The 23,099-nt window shown below is 41.4% G+C and overlaps 1 protein-coding gene across 2 annotated transcripts in view; it reads left to right on the top strand.

The window, feature by feature from the left end:
- The window catches only part of LOC130358612 (S-formylglutathione hydrolase), a 140,295-nt gene that overhangs the window by 12,731 nt on the left and 104,465 nt on the right, over positions 1 to 23,099 (top strand). For both annotated transcript variants that reach the window (XM_056562092.1, XM_056562093.1), the window contains exon 3: positions 5,618 to 5,818. In XM_056562092.1, coding sequence (XP_056418067.1) covers positions 5,618 to 5,818 — 201 coding nt within the window. The remainder of the gene's footprint in view (positions 1 to 5,617; positions 5,819 to 23,099) is intronic.

The raw sequence follows: 23,099 nt of genomic DNA, 5'->3' as shown, positions 1-23,099 counted from the left end.
TTGAGTGTGCGCTCAGCTGCGGCAGCTGACGTAACAGGAAGGGGCCGGCGGCTCCGTCCTGTCACTCCAGCCCGGGCTTCCTGTGCAGCAGCGGCTCTGCGGAGGCTGTCAGCACAGGAAGCAGAGAGAAGAGGAGGGAACAGGAGCTGCGGGGGAACGAGGCAGAGGTGAGTGGTGTTTTTGTTTTTGATAAAGGCATTACTAAATATGGGGGCCATGTGAGGGGGCATCAATATATATATATGGGCCATGTGAGGGGCATTAATATATATATGTGCCATGTGAGGGGGTATTAATATATATGGGGGCCATGTGAGGGGGCATTAATATATATATGGGCCATGTGAGGGGGCATTAATATATATATGGGCCATGTGAGGGGGTATTAATATATATGGGGGCCATGTGAGAGGGCATTAATATATATATGGGCCATGTGAGGGGGTATTAATATATATATGGGCCACGTGAGGAGGCATTAATATATATAAGGGCCATGTGAGGGGGCATTAATATATATGGGGGCCATGTGAGATGGCATTAATATATATATATGGGCCATGTGAGGGGGCATTAATATATATATGGGCCTTGTGAGGGGGAATTAATATATATATGGGCCATGTGAGGGGGTATTAATATATATATATGGGCCATGTGAGGGGGCATTAATATATGTATGGGCCATGTGAGGGGGCATTAATATATATAGGGGCCATGTGAGGGGGAATCAATATATATATATATATATATATATATATATATATATGGGCCATGTGTGGGGGCATTAATATATATATGGGCCATGTGAGGGGGCATTAATATGTATATATATGTGCCATGTGAGGGGGTATTAATATATATATGGGGGCCATGTGAGGGGGCATTAATATATATATGGGCCATGTGAGGGGCATTAATATATATATGGGCCATGTGAGGGGCATTTATATATATATATATGGGCCATGTGAGGGGGCATTTATATATATATATATATATATATATATATATATATATACGGTATATGGGCCATGTGAGGGGGCATTAATATATGTATGGGCCATGTGAGGGGGCATTAATATATATATATATATATATATATGGGCCATGTGAGGCAGAATTAATATATATAGGGGCCATGTGAAGTGGGCATTAATATATATAGGGGCCATGTGAGGGGGCATTAATATATATGTATATGTGTCATGTGAGGGGGCATTAATATACATATGGGCCATGTGAGGGGGCATTAATATATATATATATATATATATATATATATATATATATATATATATATATATGGGCCATGTGAGGGGGCATTGATATATGTATGAGCCCTGTGAGGGGGCATTAATATATATATGGGCCATGTGAGGGAGCATTAATATATATAGGGGCCATGTGAGGGGGCATTAATATATATAGGGGCCATGTGAGAGGGCATTAATATATATATAGGGGTCATGTGATGGGGGTCATTAATATATATAGGGGCCATGTGAGGGGGCAGTAATATATATAGGGGCCATGTGAGTGGGGCATTAATATAAGACCATGTGAGTGGGGCATTATATATATATATATATATATATATATATATATATAGGGGCCATGGGAGGAGGGCATTAATATATATAGAGGCCATGTGAGGGGGGCATTAATATATATATAGGGGCCATGTGAGGGGGGCATTAATATATATGGGGGCCATGTGAGGGGGCATGAATATATATATATGGGGGCCATGTGAGGGGGCATTAATATGTGTGGGGCCATGTGAGGGGACATTATAATCTATGGGGGTAATGTAAGAAGGCATTATTATGTATGGGGTAAATGTGAGGGGGCATTAACATATATAGAGGATATGTGAGGGGGGCATTAATATATATGGGGGCCATGTGAGGGGGCATGAATATATATGGGGGCCATGTGAGGGGGCATTAATATATGTGGAGCCATGTGAGGGGACATTATAATCTATGGGGGTAATGTAAGAAGGCATTATTATGTATGGGGTAAATGTGAGGGGGCATTATTATGTATTGGGGATGTGTATGGGGACATTAAAATGTATGAGGACAATGTTGGGGCCTACTACTATACAGGGCACAGGAGGGACTACTATATGGGGCAGTGTAATACATATAGGGGGTTTGTATAAAGGTAAATGTTTGTCTGGCAGATTCAGTGAAGATGAGTTGTGATCAGGAGAAATCTTCATGATGACCCAGAACAGATGGAGAAAAAGAGAAAAATGAATGACTGATCAGAGAAGACGGGACCCTGTGAGTACGTAACTATAATCACTCATATCACCTGCAGCAGTGTGTACGGCTCAAATCTACTCCTATATAGGGGTTATTGGGGGAGATTTATCAAAACAAGTGTAGAGGAAGAGTGGTGCCGTTGCCCATAGCCACCGATCAGATCTCTTTTTCCATTTTTAAATAGACCAGTGAAAAATGAAAGAAGCAATCTGATTGGTTGCTATGGGCAACTGCTCCACTCTTCCTCTACACAGGTTTTGATAAATCTCACCCATTGATCTTTTGCATAGTTGTTTTTATTCAATAACAATATAGCAGTGTTAGTCAGTGGTAGTGTTAGTGGTCATGGTGTGGCAGAATTATATGTCCCTTGTATTGTGGGGTTGTTAGTGATACTGGTCTGTGTATAGTGGCTTTTATTTCATTACAGTATGGTGGTATTATTTAGTCATTGCAGGATTAATATGGAGTGGCGATATTATTTTATGTTTCTAAGCCTGATACAAAGAATACAAAGATAAAATCCAGCGTGTGCCGCAGTGAGGGAAGGGGGGGGGGCAATTGCAAGTTGTGTAAGGGGCACCAAAATTTCTGATGGCAGCCCTGATTGTTAACACGTGATTACCAGTTGTCATGTGAGTGTAACCCCGTGAGGTATCAGTTACCATGTGACCTTAGGGTGACCTATGGGACCCCACCAGACTCTCCCTTATATAAGCCATGGGAGGAGTCTCTTCACTCTCTTTGAACTCAGCTCTTACTCTTTGCTGAGGTCCAGTGCAGTCAAGTCCTAGAGTGTGTCTGGAGTCCATAGGAGGCCTCAAGTCAGTACAGCAGCCACAATTCTACAAGAAAGCTACAATCAGAGCATTGTCAGTCTCAAGTCAAGTCTGCTAACATCATCTGTCTTAAGTCAGTGTGGCCTGCATCAATATTGTCCCAGTCATCTACAAGTCCCAGCAAGCCCAAAGGTCTCTGAAGTCACTGGTCACCTCCGTGTGCCTGGCTAAGCTGTATAGACTGTTCCATCCGTCACTCAGTAAAGCTACCGTTGTCCGTAACTTGGCGTCGGAAGTCATTATTGCCCCCGTGCCTAGCCCAGGATCCAGCGGTATACCTTCGGGTGGTATTGAGGATAAACCATGCCCTGGCGTCACGAATACATGGGGTTAATGCCATCTGCCCCTAGGGTAATTCCATCTGCCCTGCATCACACCCCCCTACCACATGTGTATCCCCAGCAACCAGATTGTCAGACGTGACTTATTTGAGCAGCTCAAATCTAGATTGACATCAGTTCATACAATGTCATTCCTCATTCCTATGGCATTATTAAGTAAAATAAATAAACAAAACCTCTGTAAATAGGTAGTGCTGTCAAATCATCTAGAAGATTTACAAATACTACTCAACTTCAACTCAATCTTCCCTTTTAAGGGCATGTTATTTTTAGGTCTAAATTCAGTAACAATTCTAAATAATAATTCTTTTGAATAGACCTATACATAAAGGATGAATCCCTGGCTGCCTGCAGGCAGGAGCATGGCAGCATACTGGATATGACAGTGGCCACTTTTCCATAGACTTTCATTGTGCACATTATTAGATAAAAAAAAATTGTAGTATTTAATTCCTATTTTACAACCGTATTATGCTATTAATTTTACTATGTGTGAATCCAGCCTTAAAGCGTGCCTTCAATGAAGTGTTGAGTTTTTTATGAAATATTACATTTGCAAGATATTTATAGTCATGTCACTTATACAGTGGAATGAATCCTTACCTGCAATGTTTTCTTTGCAAATGCGTCATAGTGATTTTTCAAAATAACCATTTTAAATGAAGCATCTAAATGCCTTAAAGGGGCCCTGTTCTCCCCGTTTCCCACAGTACATTATAAATATGGAATAGATGCCAAAGCTTCCCCCTCCAGAGTGAGACCTAGTGCTATAGAATCACATTACACTGGGTCTTGCGCTGGAGACTTGTGCTGTGGAGACGATGCACATCCAAAATCATGGTGTATAAATAGGTTGTGCAAGGGATTTAACATAAATAACTTTTTTGAAAATTGTTGCAGTTTTTGTGGCAGTTTTTAATTCATGTAAAAAGGGTATTCCGAGTTGGGACACCTATCCCTTGTGCACAGGATAAGTGTCAGATCGCCATCAGGAGGTGGGGGAATTGTTGTCCAACAGATTTCTCAAAAGTGGTGCCCCAAATCGTTGTTTTGAATTAAAGGAGTACTCCGGCATAGAAAACGTATTCCCTATCCTAAGCAAAGGAGATAAATGTTCGACTGCTGGGACCCCCCGCGATCTACCACACGGCACCCCAGCTCTCCTTCTAAATGAAGCGGGTCGACCACCGCATGAAGTGGCAGGCGCCATGCCCCATCTAAGCAGATCTATGGAAGAGATTATTGAGTGCAGTGCTCTGGCTCTCCCAAATAGATACAATGAGGGGCCACATCGGCTGCTGCTTCGTTCGGTGGTTGACGCGCTCCATATAGAAGGAGAGCCGGTGTGCTGTGCGGGACCCCATGATCTGACCTGATCCATCCTTAGGATAGGGGATACGTTTTGAAATCCCAGAGTACTCCTTTAAGCAGCGTTTAAGCAGCTGCTGCATTTATTGTAGCTGCAGGAGAGTACAACGCTTCCTTCAGCAGCTCCATAACAGACGTCTCAGCAGTCAGACATACCCCCACCAATATGACACTTATCATCTATCCTGTGGATGGGGCATAAGTCTTCGAACCCAGAAAATACCCCTAAAACAGGCCACCAAAGATGTGGCTTCAAAGGGACGCCTTCATTTAACTGGATCCACTTCTATCTTTGGCTCAAAAAAAAAAACTGCCTTAAAACTGTGGGGACTTCTTTACAAACAAACGAAGATCATTACATGATATGTATGCTGCGTAAATTGTTTTCTAGTTGTAAGAGACTCATACCTAAGTTATATAGCGAGTATAATAAAAGATTCAGCATATATTTCTATATTATTTATTGCATAATATTTAAATGTTTAATAGAGTGAAATGTTTAGTATATATTTATATGTATTATTCATTGTATATTATTTTTATAGTCAATTTAGTAAAATATTTAGCACATATTTACATATTTATAAAAAAATATATTCATGAAGTAATATTATATTATACTAATGTAAATAGAAGTAGTGATAAAGTATAATATACTGTATAAATGTTTGATTTCAATAAATGTTCCTTCTGACTCTTTTTTTCTATTTCCTATTATGTGCATAAAATGGATAAAACTGATTGAAAATGTAGAAGTATATTCACAATGTCATACATTTTTAATATCTCATAGATTATGAATGGCCTTTACATAGGAAGCTTTGTCCTGTCTGGATATATTTGGATGTTCTGTTCTCCACTGCTTCTATCATGCACCTCTGTGCGATTTCTCTGGATCGGTATATTGCAATACGAAATCCTATCCATCACAGCCGCTTCAACTCAAGAACCAAGGCTTTCGCTAAAATAATTGCTGTATGGACTATATCTGTGGGTGAGTGCGGTAATATTTCAAGCATTGGAAGCTAATTATAAAGACAAACTATGACAGAATAACAGCTGCCTAACCTATACCAAAGGCCTTCTAGACAGAGAGCTCTTATTTTATTAATACTTCTAGTATTGTACCAATAAGATATGTAGAAACAAGCTACATTATTCCATTTGTAGTAGTAAAGCAATAATTCACAAGTAACTACCGCCACTAATGCTCAGTGTGCACCAACAGTTATGGCACAAGCTACTTATTTTCATTAATTTTATTCATTTATATGGCTGACATATTCCACAGTGCCGTACAGAGTTTGTGATCACTGGTCCGTTCCCCAGTCGGGCTCACAATCTATTTTCAAAATTCTGAAACTTCTCGCAGATGTTTTAATTTGTCAGATTCAAACCCAGGTTTCCAGTGCTGACCATCGAGCCACCATGCTAAAAAAAATTGCCCATATACAATTTGCAGATCTATATACAATAGGTATTATCCTCAATAAAACACGAAATAAGTTAGGTTTAACTCAACAATAAAAATATTTATGGCTAGGTATATTGCAAAATTAAACCAACTATACTCACCTACCCCACGTCCCTGCAGATTTTGTGCCAACACTTCCGGTCCCTGCTCTTCACTGCTACTTCCTAGGTGCTGATGAGCATCATCCCTGCAAGAATTTACCCATGCGGCCAATCACCAGCCGCAGTAATATTCTACATGAGCACTTGTTGCAGGAACAATGCATCACCAGGGACCATGAAGTAGTGTAGACAAGCAGGGACCAAGAGTATTAGCGCAGCAGCTGTAGCTGCTCAGGGTAAGTGAGTAAAGTTATTTTTTTATTTTAACAACACTCCAGCCATATATATATATATATATATATATATATATATATATATATATATAGAATACCAAAGCTACCGACAGTGTGTTATTTACTTGAATAGTGTCTGTAGACAAGAAATGCAAGGGCTATATGCCCACACTGCTCATCAAGAGATGCACTCCTTGTATACAAAGTTGTACTAACCTATTCTGTGCCGATTCCCTGATACTTCAGTTTCAGGGGTGTCAGCAACCACTTGGCTGCTACTTGTTTCTAGAATCATCCCTCATGACCTCTCACAATTGAGTACCACTTGACATAACTTGTGATAAGAGCATACAACTCAATTTAACTATTAAAGGAGTACTCCGGGATAGCAAAACTTATCCCTTATCCACAGGATAGGGGATAAGTTTCAGATCACAGGGGGTCCGACCGCTGGGCCCTCCCACGACCTGCCGTATGAGCAGTCTGCAAGAAAGGGGAGTGGTCAACCACCGCAGAAAGCAGCAGCTGACACGTCCCCTTAATACATCTCTATGGGAAAGCGGTCTCTTGCTCTGCCATAGCGATGTATTGGGGGGCATGTCAGCTGCCACTTCATGTGGTGGTTGACACACACTATTTCAACAAAGAGCCAGGGTGTCATGAAAGGGGGGCAGGGAGAAGTAAGCCCTAAGCTGTCCCTAAAAACCACTCTTCCTGCCTACTTGCCCATCCACCCTAAACAACGGTTTGACAACTTGGAGCTGGTCCCTTCCTTGCGCTAAAGTGCATGAGTGTCGAAGTCAACAAAACAAACGGAACTATACAAATCTGCAATCTTAAACATATTCTCTAGCCTTAGTATAGGGGATAAGTTTTTATATCCTGGAGTACCTCCTTAACTTCTCTATTTACACCTCTTTTGCTCTGAATTCTGGTGCCAAAATGACCATGTTTTACTAGCAAAGGGAAGAATTATTACACAAACAGATTCCTTTGTGGTGTCATACTGAGGCATCCACCAGTAGAATTATTACACAAACAGATTCCTTTGTGGTGTCATACTGAGGCATCCACCAGTAGATAAAAAACTGATAAAATCCACATAAAAGAAAAGGCTTTCATTGGGAAATCATTGTGATCATGAACATGAAAATTATACTGTCCTTACTAAGCCATAGGGACACAGTTTGCTGAGATTTCTCCTTGAAGTTTCAGGTTTAGACAAAAAAAAAAACACCAGAAAAAACACAAGTGAAAATTGCATTTTTTTGCCCCTTTGGTGGGCAGATGGAAAAAAAATTTTTTACAACAAAAATGTTATTAATTTTCAATCATGGACCAATTTTATGTGAGCGGGCCGGGACATAAAAATGTAGCTGTCAATATTAAAAATGGAAAGGGGCCATGTAATTGTAAAAATAATATATTTTTTTAACAAATTTTGTGAAACTTTTTATTAATAATATGTTTTAATAATGTGTTTTATAAAGTGAGTTTTATTTTTACTACTTTTCAACTTTATTCTGTACATTTCCGACATTAATTAACAGACTGCTGGGAGCTGTAGTACCTGCACTAAAAGACAGATCGCAGCTCGTGTCAGTCTTGACACCCCTTGTGATCGTCTATAATCTGGAGAAGCCAGCGGCATGCCACACCTCTCCGCTCCCCTGCTCTGAACTGTATATGCAGCTGAGAGTTGTAATTGGCTGGCACCATCTGGCCAATCCCAACTCTCTGCGCCACATATGAATCTGTGATGAGCAGGGGAGCGAAGAGGTGCGGTGGGCCACCAGCTTCTCCAGATTATAAAAGGCGATCACAATGGGTGTCAGGAGTGACACCCACTGCGATCTGTGTCTTAGTTCAGGTACTACAGCTCCCAGCATGGAACAGTCTGTTTCATGCTGGGAGTAGTAGTAGTACCTAAATAATGTTGGAAATATACAGAATAAAGTTGAAAAGTAGTAAAAAATCACTTTAAAAAAAACATTAATAAAAAGTTTCACAAAATTAATTAAAACAAAATATATTATTTTTACAATTACATGGACTCTTTATCCATTTCTAATATTGACAGCTACATTTTTATATCCCTGCTCGCTCACATAAATTGGTCCCTGATTGAAACTTAATAACATTTTCATTCTAAAAAATATAAATTTCGTTCCCTACAATTTTTTCCAATATGTGGTGTAAATCTGGAGAATCTACACCCACAAGCTGGCCGTGCACTGCCTGGAAAGAGTCACCACTGGCTGAAGAGGAAGAAACCCATCAAGCAGGTTGGTGGGCCAGCAACAGCGGTGACACTTTTCAGGCTGCACATTCTGTGAATCTACACCACTTATGCCGCATTAGAAAAGACCACTGAAAACAGTGTGGGATATTTATCAAAGCTGTCTATATCCAGCATCAATATAGACCAAACTGCAGAGTGTTTGGCTGGTCTATTGTGCGCCTAATTTATCAAATGGTGCACGGCTCTTGATAAATTCTGTGCACAGACTTCGGGATCTATGCTTTAGTCTATATTTAAACCTGCTCCAACATGGTCTGACATTTCGGCGTACTTTCAGCCGATGCGACTTGTCACTGAAAAGTCGCTTTTGATAAATTCAGCACCAATGCATAATGTTCTAAAAATCCTCTAGAGCAAAAGTCGCAGAAAAGTCGCACATATTTAGACTGCGACTTTCTGTGCGACAAATTTAGACATGAAAAAACAGTCTAAATCCGTTGATAAATATCAGTGTGCCTGTCTCTTAGATATGCTGCCCTAATAGAGGGCAGCAAAACATACCTGACAGGTTCCCTTTAAGGATTTCTGTTCTATATATCCTGTGACTTTCCTGACAGCATCTGTTTGTATCCTGCCTGCCCATACCTCCAGCATCCTACATATTATGGAAACTCTGTCCTGACCGTAGCCTGAAAACACTATTTGTCTTCTCCTTTGGTACCATCCTTGGATTCATCATCTATCTCTATTCAAATACTACAATGAGGGTAGCTGCCTGGGAGTTCAGTCATTATCCCTTTACAGGAGCTAAAGAGTAAAAACTAGGGGACTCCTTAGATTCTGCTCTTTAGTTTAGCCTTAAAGGGGTATTCCAGCCTTAGACATCTGATCCCCTATCCTTTGATGTCTGATCACCGGGGTCCTGCTGCTGGGACCCCCCGCGATCTCAGTGCAACACCCGGCATTATGTACTAGGCACTGCTCCCATGACAGAGACGTGACGGCCATCACGTCGCCTCCCATAGACCTGAATGGAGGACAGAGGTGAAGTCCTGGGAAAAAAAGTGTGGGAACTCACCAATAATTTCCACTTAAAGGGGTACTAGACATTTTATACCCTATCCAAAGGATAGGAGATAAGATGTCTGATCCCGGGGGTCCCGACGCTATGGACCCCCACATTCTCCCTGCTGCACCCAGCATTCCTTTAGAGCATTGGGTGCAGTGCCAGAGGCACTCAATGCAAGTCTACGGGAGGGGGCGTGATGGCCGTCATGCCCCAAAGGATAGGAGATAAGATGTCTGATCCCGGGGGTCCCGACGCTATGGACCCCCACATTCTCCCTGCTGCACCCAGCATTCCTTTAGAGCACTGGGTGCAGTGCCAGAGGCTCGTGATGTCACGGTCATGGCCCCTCAATGCAAGTCTACGGGAGGGGGCGTGACGGCCATCATGCCCCCTCCCATAGACTTGCATTGAGGGGGCATTACTGTGATGTTACGAGCCTCTGCCCCGCATCACCAGTCATCCGGCACGGAGCGAAGCTTGCTCCGTGCACCGGATGTCTGGGGTACCACAGCCGAGATCGTGGGGGTCCCCTCCCCAGCAGCGGGAACCCCACGAACTGACATCTTATCCCCTATACTTTGGTTAGGGGATAAGATGTCTAGGGGCGGAGTACCCCTTTAAGGGCTGGTCCTACAGGACTCCTGTTAATGGGAACTGCGTTCCTGCTGTGGAAAAAGTGCAGAAACTCCGTTCCCATGAGTTCCTGCAGGACTTGAGCACTGATGGAGGGGGCATGTCGTGATGTCACAAGGGGGCATGCCGTGATGTCACAAGGGGCGTGGCGTGACATCACATCTCCGTCTCGGGACCACTTGATGATAAGTGTTACTGCATAAATAGAAATAGATGAATGGCCCAAAGTTTGTTAGAAAAGAAGCTACTCTTTTAATTTTGTTTTGCCTTCATTCATGCAGTAAGTACATAACAATCTCTAGAACACTTATGGGAGGTTTTCATCTTGGAAACATCATTACCGCCGCTTTCCTTTGATCATCAAAATAAATCCAGAGCATTAAAATTTCATTCATCACACTTAACAAGTTTCCAAAAAAGATCTAAGGGAAATGTATCTTTTCTGGGCAGTGAAGGGCATCATTTTAGCAATGTAGTTTAAAGATAATCTGGTTTAAAGTGCACACCCACTCATGTTGGACTGGCCGCATGCTGTGCTACAAAAGCCATGTAATACTTTACTATGGATAAGATTCCACAATTGTAATTATTATATTTTATTGCCTTATAGATAAATGAGTGAAAAAGGAGTAGATTAAACAAAGTACATTAGAAAGATTGCTTTATTTACCATAAGGCGTGCAATAGCACAAAATAAGTTTTAATGAAAGTGCACATTTAAGTAATGACTTAACCTTGAGATAAACAGTACCATTATTTTATAGTTGATAGTACCCTTATTAAAGCAAAAATACAGTATATGTCTCTATAAATCCTAATGACTATGAGGGAGATTTATCAAGCTCCGTAGTAGATTTTTTTTTGCGTAAAAAAGTCGCACATACTTGCGCACGTGCGACTTAGATTTTTGATTATTTCAAAAGCACATTTCTGAAATCTGCTCACGTACAAATTTTCTTTCTTACTTTGCAGTGGTCATGTATTTATCCAATGCGATAGTCGCAATTTATGAAGAAAAAAAGTAGCATCTCCATTTAAAGGTCGCATATGTATTCCAGGTCCAACTTGGCTTAGGCTGCATTCAGACCTCGTTTTCAGCATACGGTTGCCGGATCCGGCTGGGGGAGGGGAAAACCGGGTGCTCCCGTACTCTAGCCGGATCGGCGCTGAAATCCATTTACTTTAATGAGCCGACCGGAGTCAAACGGGGACTCTGGTTGGTTCATTTTTGACCCGTATGCGGTTCCCTGACCGGACCTAAAACCGTAGTATACTACGGTTTTATGTCCGGTAAAAAAACTGGATACGGGTCACTCCGGTCGGCTCAATAAAGTAAATGGATTTCAGCGCCCGTCCTGCTGGGGTACGGGAGTGCCCGGTTTTCCCCTCCCTCAGCCAGATCCGGCAACCGTATGCTGAAAACGAGGTGGGAATGCAGCCTTACAAAAAGTGCATACGTCCGCAGAAAAGGAAATTAACACCCACTTTAACAACTGTTCTTGTTCTGCATCATGAAACACATTTTAACAATTAAAATATCTCTGCAAGTAGATATAAATGAAAGAGATAGAGCACAGTAACAGCCAGCGAAGGCAGAGTTCTGTTCATGGCTATATCACAGCTTGTACATGGTTAAAGGAGTACTGTGGCCAAAATTAACTTATCCCCTATCCACAGGACAGGGGATAAGTAGCTGATCTCAGGGGGTCCAACTGCTGGGGCCCCCGTGATCTCCTGAACATGACCCCGTCCCGCTCAGTCAGGAGCGCGTATCATCTACATCTAGACGGCAGGCGCACCATTGAAATGGATGGAGCGCTTGCCATCTAGAGGTAGACGACACACGCTCTTAACTGAATGGGACGGGTCCTGTTCAGGAGATTGCGGGGGGGGCCTCAGTGTATAGGTGATAAGTTAATTTTGGTCATAGTACCCTTTAAGGTGACCATATACCTTTAATAGCTGTTGGCCAAACATTCAGCTATCTAACCCAATACCTCCATACACAGCCAAACGTCCATGTATTCTCAGCGGAGAGAGGTGGGTAAGCTGCCTTACTGTCTCCTGACATCTGTTGGGAGAGTCAAGAGGCCCCATACACTTTAGGCAGACAGCCAGTCCCGCTGAAGTTGGTAGGTTCAGCAGAATTTTGACTATAGTGTATAGGGGTCTTTAGACTTCTCATCACAACCTGTGGGAAGGGAGTTGCTTGTATGCATGTAGAAAGTGGAGCTACATCTGTATAGCCTTAGTGCTGAAAAGTAAAATACACATTATGCAGTCATTGTATTTAGTGGGCAAATTTAAACTATTTTAATAAAGTTTTGGAATCATTCTTAAAATTCCAACAAATTCAAAATAATACCAGTCTGACAATGAGCAAAGTAGTCACAGTGATGAATTACCAGGCAAATGCCTAATTCTTTAACTGCAAAGCCTTGAGAGAAATAGGAATAATGTCATAAGCACGTCCAAACTCTGCAGGGCGTCACCAGTGAGTCCCAATTCAGAGCTGCATGTCATATTATTGACAGCCCTGATAACCAATCAGGAGTAGACGCTGGGCCAATCAGCTGTAGCACTGGCACACCTACTGAGGGTGGGATATTTAAACTGCAGTCATATTCCTGTGATTGTGGATTTATCACTTCACCAGCGTTCCATGTCTCTGCTATTTTGTTACGGACCTAACCTGACCTTTGCTTGTGCCCTGACTGCAACCCGCCCAGCCCCCCCACCCCCCCCCCCCTTTAGCACTTCCTGATTTTGGACTTCTGCCAGGCAGGCAAGAATCTAAAGTCTTTGAAAGAGATGGAGGGGAAAGTGCTCTGGACAAATAGGGAGACACCTAGTGGCAGCTTTTTAAAACACAAGTAAAACATAGAAAACTTCACTTTTTTTTAAACAAAGTACATTAGAAAGATTTTTTTTATTTACCATAAGGCGTGCAATAGCAAAAATTTGTTTTAATGAAAGTGCACATTTAAGTAATGACTTAACCTTGAGATAAACAGTACCATTATTTTATAGTTGATAGTACCCTTATTAAAGCAAAAATACAGTATATGTCTCTATAAATCCTAATGACTATGAGGGAGATTTATCAAGCTCCGTAGTAGATTTTTTTTGCGTAAAAAAGTCGCACATACTTGCGCACGTACGACTTTTCTATACATGCTGCGACTTTTTGATTTTTGCTTATTTCAAAGCACATTTCTGAAATCTGCTCACGTACAAATTTTTTTTCTTACTTTGCAGTGGTCATGTATTTATCCAATGCGATAGTCGCAATTTATGAAGAAAAAAAGTAGCATCTCCATTTAAAGGTCGCATATGTATTCCAGGTCCAACTTGGCTTAGGCTGCATTCAGACCTAATTTTCAGCATACGGTTGCCGGATCCGGCTGGGGGAGGGGAAAACCGGGTGCTCCCGTACTCTAGCCGGACCGGCGCTGAAATCCATTTACTTTAATGAGCCGACCGGAGTCAAACGGGGACTCTGGTTGGTTCATTTTTGACCCATATGCGGTTCCCTGATCGGACCTAAAACCGTAGTATACTACGGTTTTAGGTCCGGTAAAAAAAACTGGATACGGTTCAAAAATTAGCCAACCGGAGTCACCGTTTCACTCCGGTCGGCTCAATAAAGTAAATGGATTTCAGCGCCGGTCCGGCTGGGGTACGGGAGTGCCCGGTTTACCCCTCCCCCAGCCGGATCCGGCAACCGTATGCTGAAAACGAGGTGGGAATGCAGCCTTACAGAAAGTGCATACGTCCGCAGAAAAGGAAATTAACACCCACTTTAACAACTGTTCTTGTTCTGCATCATGAAACAAAGCTACAACATTAATGTTAATTATAGAAAAAACTATTAATTTTAAGGTTGAAAATACACACTGCACACCTTGTTAATTTTAGGACATGTACATGCTGGCGTACCCACTAAATTTTAAAATTAATGTTGTGTTAAAATAGAATAAAGCATAAAGTAATTGTAAGAATTTTTACAGACTACGTAAATAATCCATATGTGGCACTAATAGTTTTCCTTTAAGGGTACATTCCCACACGGCGTATTTGCTGCGTATTTGCTGCTGCGTATTTTATTTTCTCTGTTGAAGTCAATGGGTAGGAAAATACGCAGCACCAAATACGCAACAAATACGCAGCAAAATACGCCGTGTGGGAACGTACCCTAAAAGAAAAAAAAGAAACATCCATAGTAATACAGCTTCAGGCACATTTTCGAGTGGGTAATGTATCGAGCCTTTTTTTTTTTTTTTGTGTGGCTTCACTATTGTTTATGTGCCTGTTGGTGCTGCGCTGTCTTTCTTCCTGGCGTAAACTCCAGCCGCAGGCTGGAGGCAAGTGGCTGCTTAAAAACAGCATTGGTGTTATTGTGGACTGTATTCATGGTGTTCATTGAAGTCCTGCTAAAATACAGCTATTAAGAGAGATTATAGCTATCTGTGTAACAGGGGTATTTAAAATAACATTGTATCTTATGGAGAAGCTTTGCACTTGAGTGCTTTTCCTTCTTCCCCAGACACGACAACCTGCATTTAAGCTGCTGTAACGTTGTTGTTCTGCTTCACGGCAGCTTAACCTAAAATGTATCTCCAACCAATGAACATATTTCCTCAATTACTTGTTACTTTATCCCTGGTTTACCTTTGCAGCTGGTTTTTAAGTTTCATAAGGTATTCACAAAATGTATAATGTTTTAAGTAGTTATTCAAAATGTGTATTTTTGGCTACAGTTGGGTACAGTTTTATATGTAAGTGTTTTTGTTTTTTTTATTATTATTATTGATAGTTTAAAATATTACGCAAAGAACATTCTTGGGTTTAAAAAATATCCCAACATTGTTGCAAGAACAAAAAATGTGTAAAATATCAAAAATACCTAATAGCGTACAATTTATACAGCAGTAAAATAAATGCATTGAAAGGACCAAGTGTGAACATTAAATGGGGTATTCCAGTGATTTAACCCAAAAATTCACTAAACCTTCTTTACTTCCACGCCACCGTCGGAATCATAGAATTCTGTCCCAGATGTTCAGCGCTTCCGGATTGGTGACGTCAAGTTACATAGCTGGTCATCCAATCAGTGGCTGAGGCTGGACATTGCTATGGCCACTTATTGAATAAGAGGCAGTGTTGTCATGTCACAAAACCCGGAAGCGTTGGACATTGGGTAAAGATTTCCGTGATTCTGGTGGTAGCACAGGAATGAGGAAGGTAAAGATGGTGGAAAGATCGCACCTGGCCAGGCTTTTGTACTACACCATGGTATAGTGTCCTGACTTTAGTTACCTGTTCATTTACCTTCATTTCTGGTAAAATTGCCACTATATCCGGGAAACCTGTTTGTCATTACTCATATACCTGCTGTATATGAGACCTGAAGCTGTTAGTTAGTACTCTATATATTATAATTTGCATACCTGTTGTTATATATTATCCTGGTTCCCTGTGTGTTCTTGCTAGTTTGCCCTTTGTATCCTGACCTGTTTCCTTGACCTCGGTACTGTTGTTATTTATTATGTTATTCTGTTGTTCAGTTTATTATTTTGACTTGTTACACCCCTGTACCTTATACAGTGCAGGGACCGCCGTACAGTTGTTGAATCGCTGTATATGGCATATATGTCAGTAGACAGAAAAATGGGTTCTGGGTGAGCTCAGGGCCACATTATTCTCTGCTCTAAGTGAGAGAAGAAACTTTAATATAAATTACGAGAACTTGAAAATTTATTAAAATAGAACATCTTAATTCTCCTGAATATGAGAGCTGGCATGATTATCTACTTATTTTCTTTGTGCCCCTCTGGAACTTAGACAAAAGAAAAGGAATCAGCTCACCACATGTTGTTGTGCCGACAGAGTGCATATGAGTCCGGGAGCATGGATCTGGGGAAGCCATTCTTCCCCGTAGCAGCAATGGAGAGGAGATGAGGTGTAGTCCAGCTCCCAGGTGAAGATGGTGGTTAAAACTTAACCTTTAATAGGTCCATTAAAAAATGAATGCAAAAAATACAAAAATATGTGACATGTCACATTAAAATTGTGAGGGAACGCCGATGCGTTTCGAGACTTAGCTCTTAATCATGGCCATGATTAAGAGCTAAGTCTCGAAACGCGTCGGCGTTCTCTCACAATTTTAATGTGACATGTCGCAAATTTTTGTATTTTTTGCATTCATTTTTTAATTGACCTATTAAAGGTTAAGTTTTAACCACCATCTTCACCTGGGAGCTGGACTACACCTCATCTCCTCTCCATTCCTGGAACTTAGACCCTGAGCCAACCATCCTACCCAGTTTTGCCCCTGGAAAACAGAGTTATTTTTATGAGTTTCCACTCACAAAAAAAATAGATCATACATGTAAGAATACAAACTTGTTTCATGCAATGATTATCCCAAGTATCTATAGTAAGCTCACAGGAATTGGGCAAAATAGTCTACATTCTGAGGTACTGTATGACACAAGTTGGCAGGAAAAATGTATTTACTTTATTTTAAAGCTTCCATTATACATGTGACTTTCAGTAAAAAAAAAATGGTAATTTATTTATTTACTAGCTGAGTAACCGGCGTTGCCCGGTTTTTCCTTCCTAATCCTTGTTGAGGATGAAAATCAACAAAGGAGGAAGCTTTTGAATTCATATCCCATCCTCATATATTGTTGTCATATCCCAACCCCATATCCCGTCCTCATATCTCAACCTCATATCCCATCCTCCTATCTCGACCTCATATCCCGTCCTCATATCCCGACCTCCTATCCCGTCCTCTTATCTCGACCTCATATCCTGACCTCCTATCTCGACCTCCTATCCCGACCTCCTATCCTGACCTCCTATCCCGACCTCATATCCTGACCACCTATCCCGTCCTCCTATCTCGACTTCATATCCCGACCTCATTTCCCCTCCTCATATCCCGACCTCCTATCCCGACCTGCTATCCCATCCTCATATTCTGCCCTCATATTCCGTTCTTATATCTCAACCTCATATCCCATCCTCATATCCTGTCCTCATACCCTGACCTCCTATCTTGACCTCATTTCCCGTCCTCCTATCTCAACCTCATATCCCGTCCTCATATCTCGACTTCATATCCTGTCCTCATATCCCGACCTCATATCCCATCCTTGTGTTCCATCCTCATATCCTGTCCTCAGGTGAGACTGATTTGTGATGAAGATATTGTAAGCTGAAATTGTAAGGGGACGTGGCTTTATGGGACTGGTCGTGATTTGCAAGCCAGACTGATGCACAAAAAGTGTAGATAATAAAAGGCGTGGGGCTTAAACAGTGGACATGTCTTTGTGAGGTGGGGTGTGGCATGCAAGCCAGATTGCACATTCACCAGGAGATGCGGAGCTTGTGGAGTAAGGTACTGGAAGTTCCATATACTTGCATAGGACTTGAAACAAAAAGCCATCTTTTATATAAGACTGTAGGTAAGGGTTAATTTAACTATCACATCTTTTTATTTGATATATAAGTAATATGTGTACCAGGTGTTATTGAAATATCTCCAGATGTACGGAAGTTATGCTGGAACATACATTTCCAATTGATTTGCATGGGACTTTAAACAAAAACCCCGACTCTCACATATGGGGGTAGTTAAGGGTTAAATTAACTATCCTATATTTTAAGTGGACATATATATAACATGTGACTGAGTATTATCAAAATATCTCCAGCTGTTTGGAAGTTATGCAGTAACATATATTTCCCATAGACTTGTATGGGACTTTAAACAAAACCCCGCCCCTGGCAAATGGGGGTGAGTAAGGGTTAAATCACCTATCCTATGTTTGTTGTTGACATATAAGTAACATGTGTACCAAGTTTTATGTTAATATCTTTAGCCGTTTGGACGTGATTGTGGAACAAACATACATTCACACATACATACACACACACACGTTGAGTTTTATATATACACTAGCTGAGTACCCTGCGTTGCCCGGTTTTTCCCTCCTAATCCTTGTTGAGGAGGAAAATAAACAAAGGAGGAAGCTTTTGACTTCATATCCCATCCTCATATATTGTTGTCATATCCCAACCCCATATCCCGACCTCATGTCCCGTCCTCATATCCCGTCCTCCTATCTCGACCACATATCCCGTCCTCGTATCCCGACCTCATATCCCATTCTCATATCTTGACCTCATATCTCGACCTCCTATCCCGACCTCCAATCCCGTCCTCATATCTCGACCTCATATCCCATCCTCATGTTCCGACCTCATATCCTATCCTGACCTCATATCCCATCCTGATATCTCGACCTCCTATCCTGACCTCATATTCCGTCCTCATATACCATCCTCATATCTCAACCTCATATCCCATCATCATATCCCAACCTCATATCCCATCCTCATATCACTTCCTCATATCCCGTCCTTATGTCCCATCCTCATATCCTGTCCTCAGGTGGGACTGATTTGTGATGAAGATATTGTAAGCTGAAAATAGAAGGGGATGTAGCTTAAGTAAAACCGACTTTTTTTCTCGGTTTATGTGCCTAAATTTTTGTCGCACCATCCGTGCGACTAATTCTGCGCCCAAATTTTACACCAGACAGCCTACACTTTTGAAAACACTCGGAGTGTTTTTTTATTACAAGAAAACGGGCATAGTTAACAAAAAAAATGGGCATGTTCCAAGGCAGAAATTACAGTACTTCCAAAATCACTCCTGAAAAATGTGAGTTTGGCTCACAGAATAACCTACAGCCAAGAGGATGTGTAAAAACTACCAATAGCGAGTGATTTTGGCAAAGTCACAGCTTTTTAAACTTTAAAATATGCCTTTAATTGTATGTATATACAATTAAAGGCATATCATTTTTTTTTGTGGAGGGGGATGTTTTTAACCCCTTAACGACGCAGGACGTATATTTACGTCCTGCGCCAGCTCCGCGATCCTGCATCATATCGCGTCGGTCCCGGCGCTCATCAACGGCCGGGACCCGCGGCTAATACCACACATCGCCGATCGCGGCGATGTGCGGTATTAACCCTTTAGAAGCGGCGGTCAAAGCTGACCGCCGCTTCTAAAGTGAAACTGAAAGTGACCCGGCTGCTCAGTCGGGCTGTTCGGGACCGCCGCGGTGAAATTTTCACCGCGGCGTCCCGAACAGCTGACCAGACACCGGGAGGGCCCTTACCTGCCTCCTCGGTGTCCGATCGACGAATGACTGCTCCGTGCCTGAGATCCAGGCAGGAGCAGTCAAGCGCCGATAATGCTGATCACAGGCGTGTTAATACACGCCAGTGATCAGCATAGGAGATCAGTGTGTGCAGTGTTATAGGTCCCTATGGGACCTATAACACTGCAAAGACAATGTAAAAAAAAGTGTTAATAAAGGTCATTTAACCCCTCCCCTAATAAAAGTTTGAATCACCCCCCTTTTCCCATAAAAAAATAAAACAGTGAAAAAAAAAATAATAAATAAACATATGTGGTATCGCCGCGTGCGTAAATGTCCGAACTATAAAAATATATCATTAATTAAACCGCACGGTCAATGGCGTACGCGCAAAAAAATTCCAAAGTCCAAAAAAGCGTATTTTGGTCACTTTTTATACCATTAAAAATGAATAAAAAGTGATCAAAAAGTGATCAAAACAAAAATCATACCGATAAAAACTTCAGATCACGGCGCAAAAAATGAGTCCTCAAACTGCCCTGTACGTGGAAAAATAAAAAAGTTATAGGGGTCAGAAGATGACATTTTTAAACATATACATTTTCATGCATGTAGCTATGATTTTTTCCAGAAGTGCGACAAAATCAAACCTATATCAGTAGGGTATCATTTTAACCGTATGGACCTACAGAATAATGATAAGGTGTAATTTTTACCGAAATATGCACTGCGTAGAAACGGAAACCCCCAAAAGTTACAAAATGGCGTTTTTTTTCGATTTTGTCGCACAATGATTTTTTTTTCCGTTTCGCCATGCATTTTTGGGTAAAATGACTAATGTCACTGCAAAGTAGAATTGGCGACGCAAAAAATAAGCCATAATATGGATTTTTAGGTGGAAAATTGAAAGGGTTATGATTTTTAAAAGGTAAGGAGGAAAAAACGAAAGTGCAAAAACGGAAAAACCCTGAGTCCTTAAGGGGTTAAGGACCAATCATTTTTCTGTTTTTGCACTTTTGTTTTTTCCTCCTTACATTTTAAAAATCATAACCCTTTCAATTTTGCACCTAAAAATCCATATTATGGCTTTTTTTTTGCGCCACCAATTCTACTTTGTAATGACATCAGTCATTTTACCCAAAACTCTACAGCGAAACAGAAAAAAAAATCATTGTGTGACAAAATTGAAGAAAAAACACCATTTTGTTAATTTTGGGGGCTTCCATTTCTACGCTGTACATTTTTCGGTAAAAATGACACCTTATCATTATTCTGTAGGTCCATATGATTAAAATGATACCCTACTTATATAGGTTTGATTTTGTCGTACTTTTGGAAAAAAGTACATTTAAAATTGTCCTCTTCTGACTCCTATAACTTTATTATTTTGTGTGTTTTTAAACTTTTTTTAAACTTTTATTTTACACTTTTAGTCCCCTTAGGGGACTTTTAGGAGGAATCATTTGATTCCTCATACAGATCAATGGGAATACATACAATCCCATTGATCTGTGTGCTCTGCGCTCGATTGATAAAGCCTGGCCCTGCCAGGCTTTATCATTCTGAGCACCAGAGCCGCCGCAGCAGGAGAGGTAAGCCCTCAGGCTACCTCAGCAGTGGATCGCTGCCAGAAATCAGCTCCCAGAAAAAGAGGAATGAAATCTAAAACACTCCAGAAAGAACACTTGGATTTTAGTAAATCAGGGCCATTGAGTTTTTCCTTCCTAATTCTTGTTGGGGAGGAAAATCTACAAAGGAGAAAGCTTTTGACTTCATATTCCATCCTCATATATTGTTGTCATATCCCAACCCCATATCCCATCCTCATTTCTCAACCTCATATCCCATCCTCATATCCCGACCTCATATCTCGACCTCATATCCTGACCTCCTATCCCATCCTCATATCTCGACCTCATATCCTGTCCTCCTATCGTGACCGACTTCCTATCCCATCCTCCTATCCCCACCTCCTATCCTGTCCTCATATCTCAACCTCACATCTCATCCTCATATCCCGTCCTCAAATCCCGACATCCTATCTCAACCTCTTTTCCCATCCTCCTATCTCGACCTCATATCCCGTCCTCATAAGCCGATCTCATATCCCATCCTCACATCACGTCTTGATTCCCGTCCTCATATCCCGAACTCATATCCCTTCCTTATGTCCCATCCTCATTTCTTGTCCTCAGGTGGGACTGATTTGTGATGAAGATATTGAAAGCTGAAAATGGAAGGGGACGTTGCTTTGTGGGACTGGGCGTGATTTGCAAGCCAGACCGATGCACAAAAAGGGTAGATAATAAAAGGGGTGGGGCTTAAACAGTGGACATGTCTTTGTGAGATGGGATGAGGCTTGCAAGCCGGACTGACACATTCACCAGGAGATGCAGAGCGGAGCTTGTGGAGTAAGGGTGTATCATATCTTTTTATTTGACATATAAGTAATATGTGTACCAGGTATTATTGAAATATCTCCAGCCGTACGGATGTTATGTGGGAACATACATTTCACATTGATTTGCATGGGACTTTAAACAAAAACCCCGACCCTGGCAAATGGGGGTAGTTAAGGGTTAAATTAGCTATCCTATATTTTAAGTGGACATATAAGTAACATGTGACCAAGTATTATCGGAATAATCCACATACACACACATTGAGTTTTATATATACAGATAGATTTTTTATTTGATTTTATTCCATTAACCCTGAACTTGTGTGTGCTTCTCTTATGGCCCATTCACACTACAGAATTTCTGAGCCGAGTAATTCTGCTTGGAAATTCCAGTGCAGCAGCCTTCTATTGATTTGAATGGAATTCTGCTGCACCGTGCACACTGCAGAATTGATGACGTGGAAATTACGGATTCTGGGCTCTGCTGAAAGGATAAACTACCATATTTATCGGCGTATAACACGCACCCCCATTTTAACAGGGAAATTAAAGTAAAAAAAATAAAATGTAAAATAAATGACTTGGACTAAATGCCACATCATTCCCCCCAACTTCGTTTTCTTCTGCACCTGATTGGTCCCGTCCCCTCCAGTGCCACATCATTCCTTCCCTTTTATCAGTCCCTGTGCCACATTTACCCCTCTCATCGCCACCCCCCATGTCTGATCATCCCCCCATGTCTCATCATTTCCCCCTGTCATAGACCACCACTATAGACACTAAGCCTTTAGTGCCTCCCCCCCACCATCATTTCTGGCGTATAACATGCAGGAAGGCTTTTTGCCTTAAATTTAACCCCTTCAGGACCAAGCCCATTTTGGCCTTAAGGACCGGAGCGTTTTTTGCACATCTGACCACTGTCAATTTAAACATTAATAAC

This window comes from Hyla sarda, chromosome 2 (assembly GCF_029499605.1).
Source record: "Hyla sarda isolate aHylSar1 chromosome 2, aHylSar1.hap1, whole genome shotgun sequence".
NCBI lineage: Eukaryota > Metazoa > Chordata > Amphibia > Anura > Hylidae > Hyla > Hyla sarda.
Note: the sequence above shows the minus strand (reverse complement) of the source record. Positions and strands in the feature narration are given on the sequence as shown.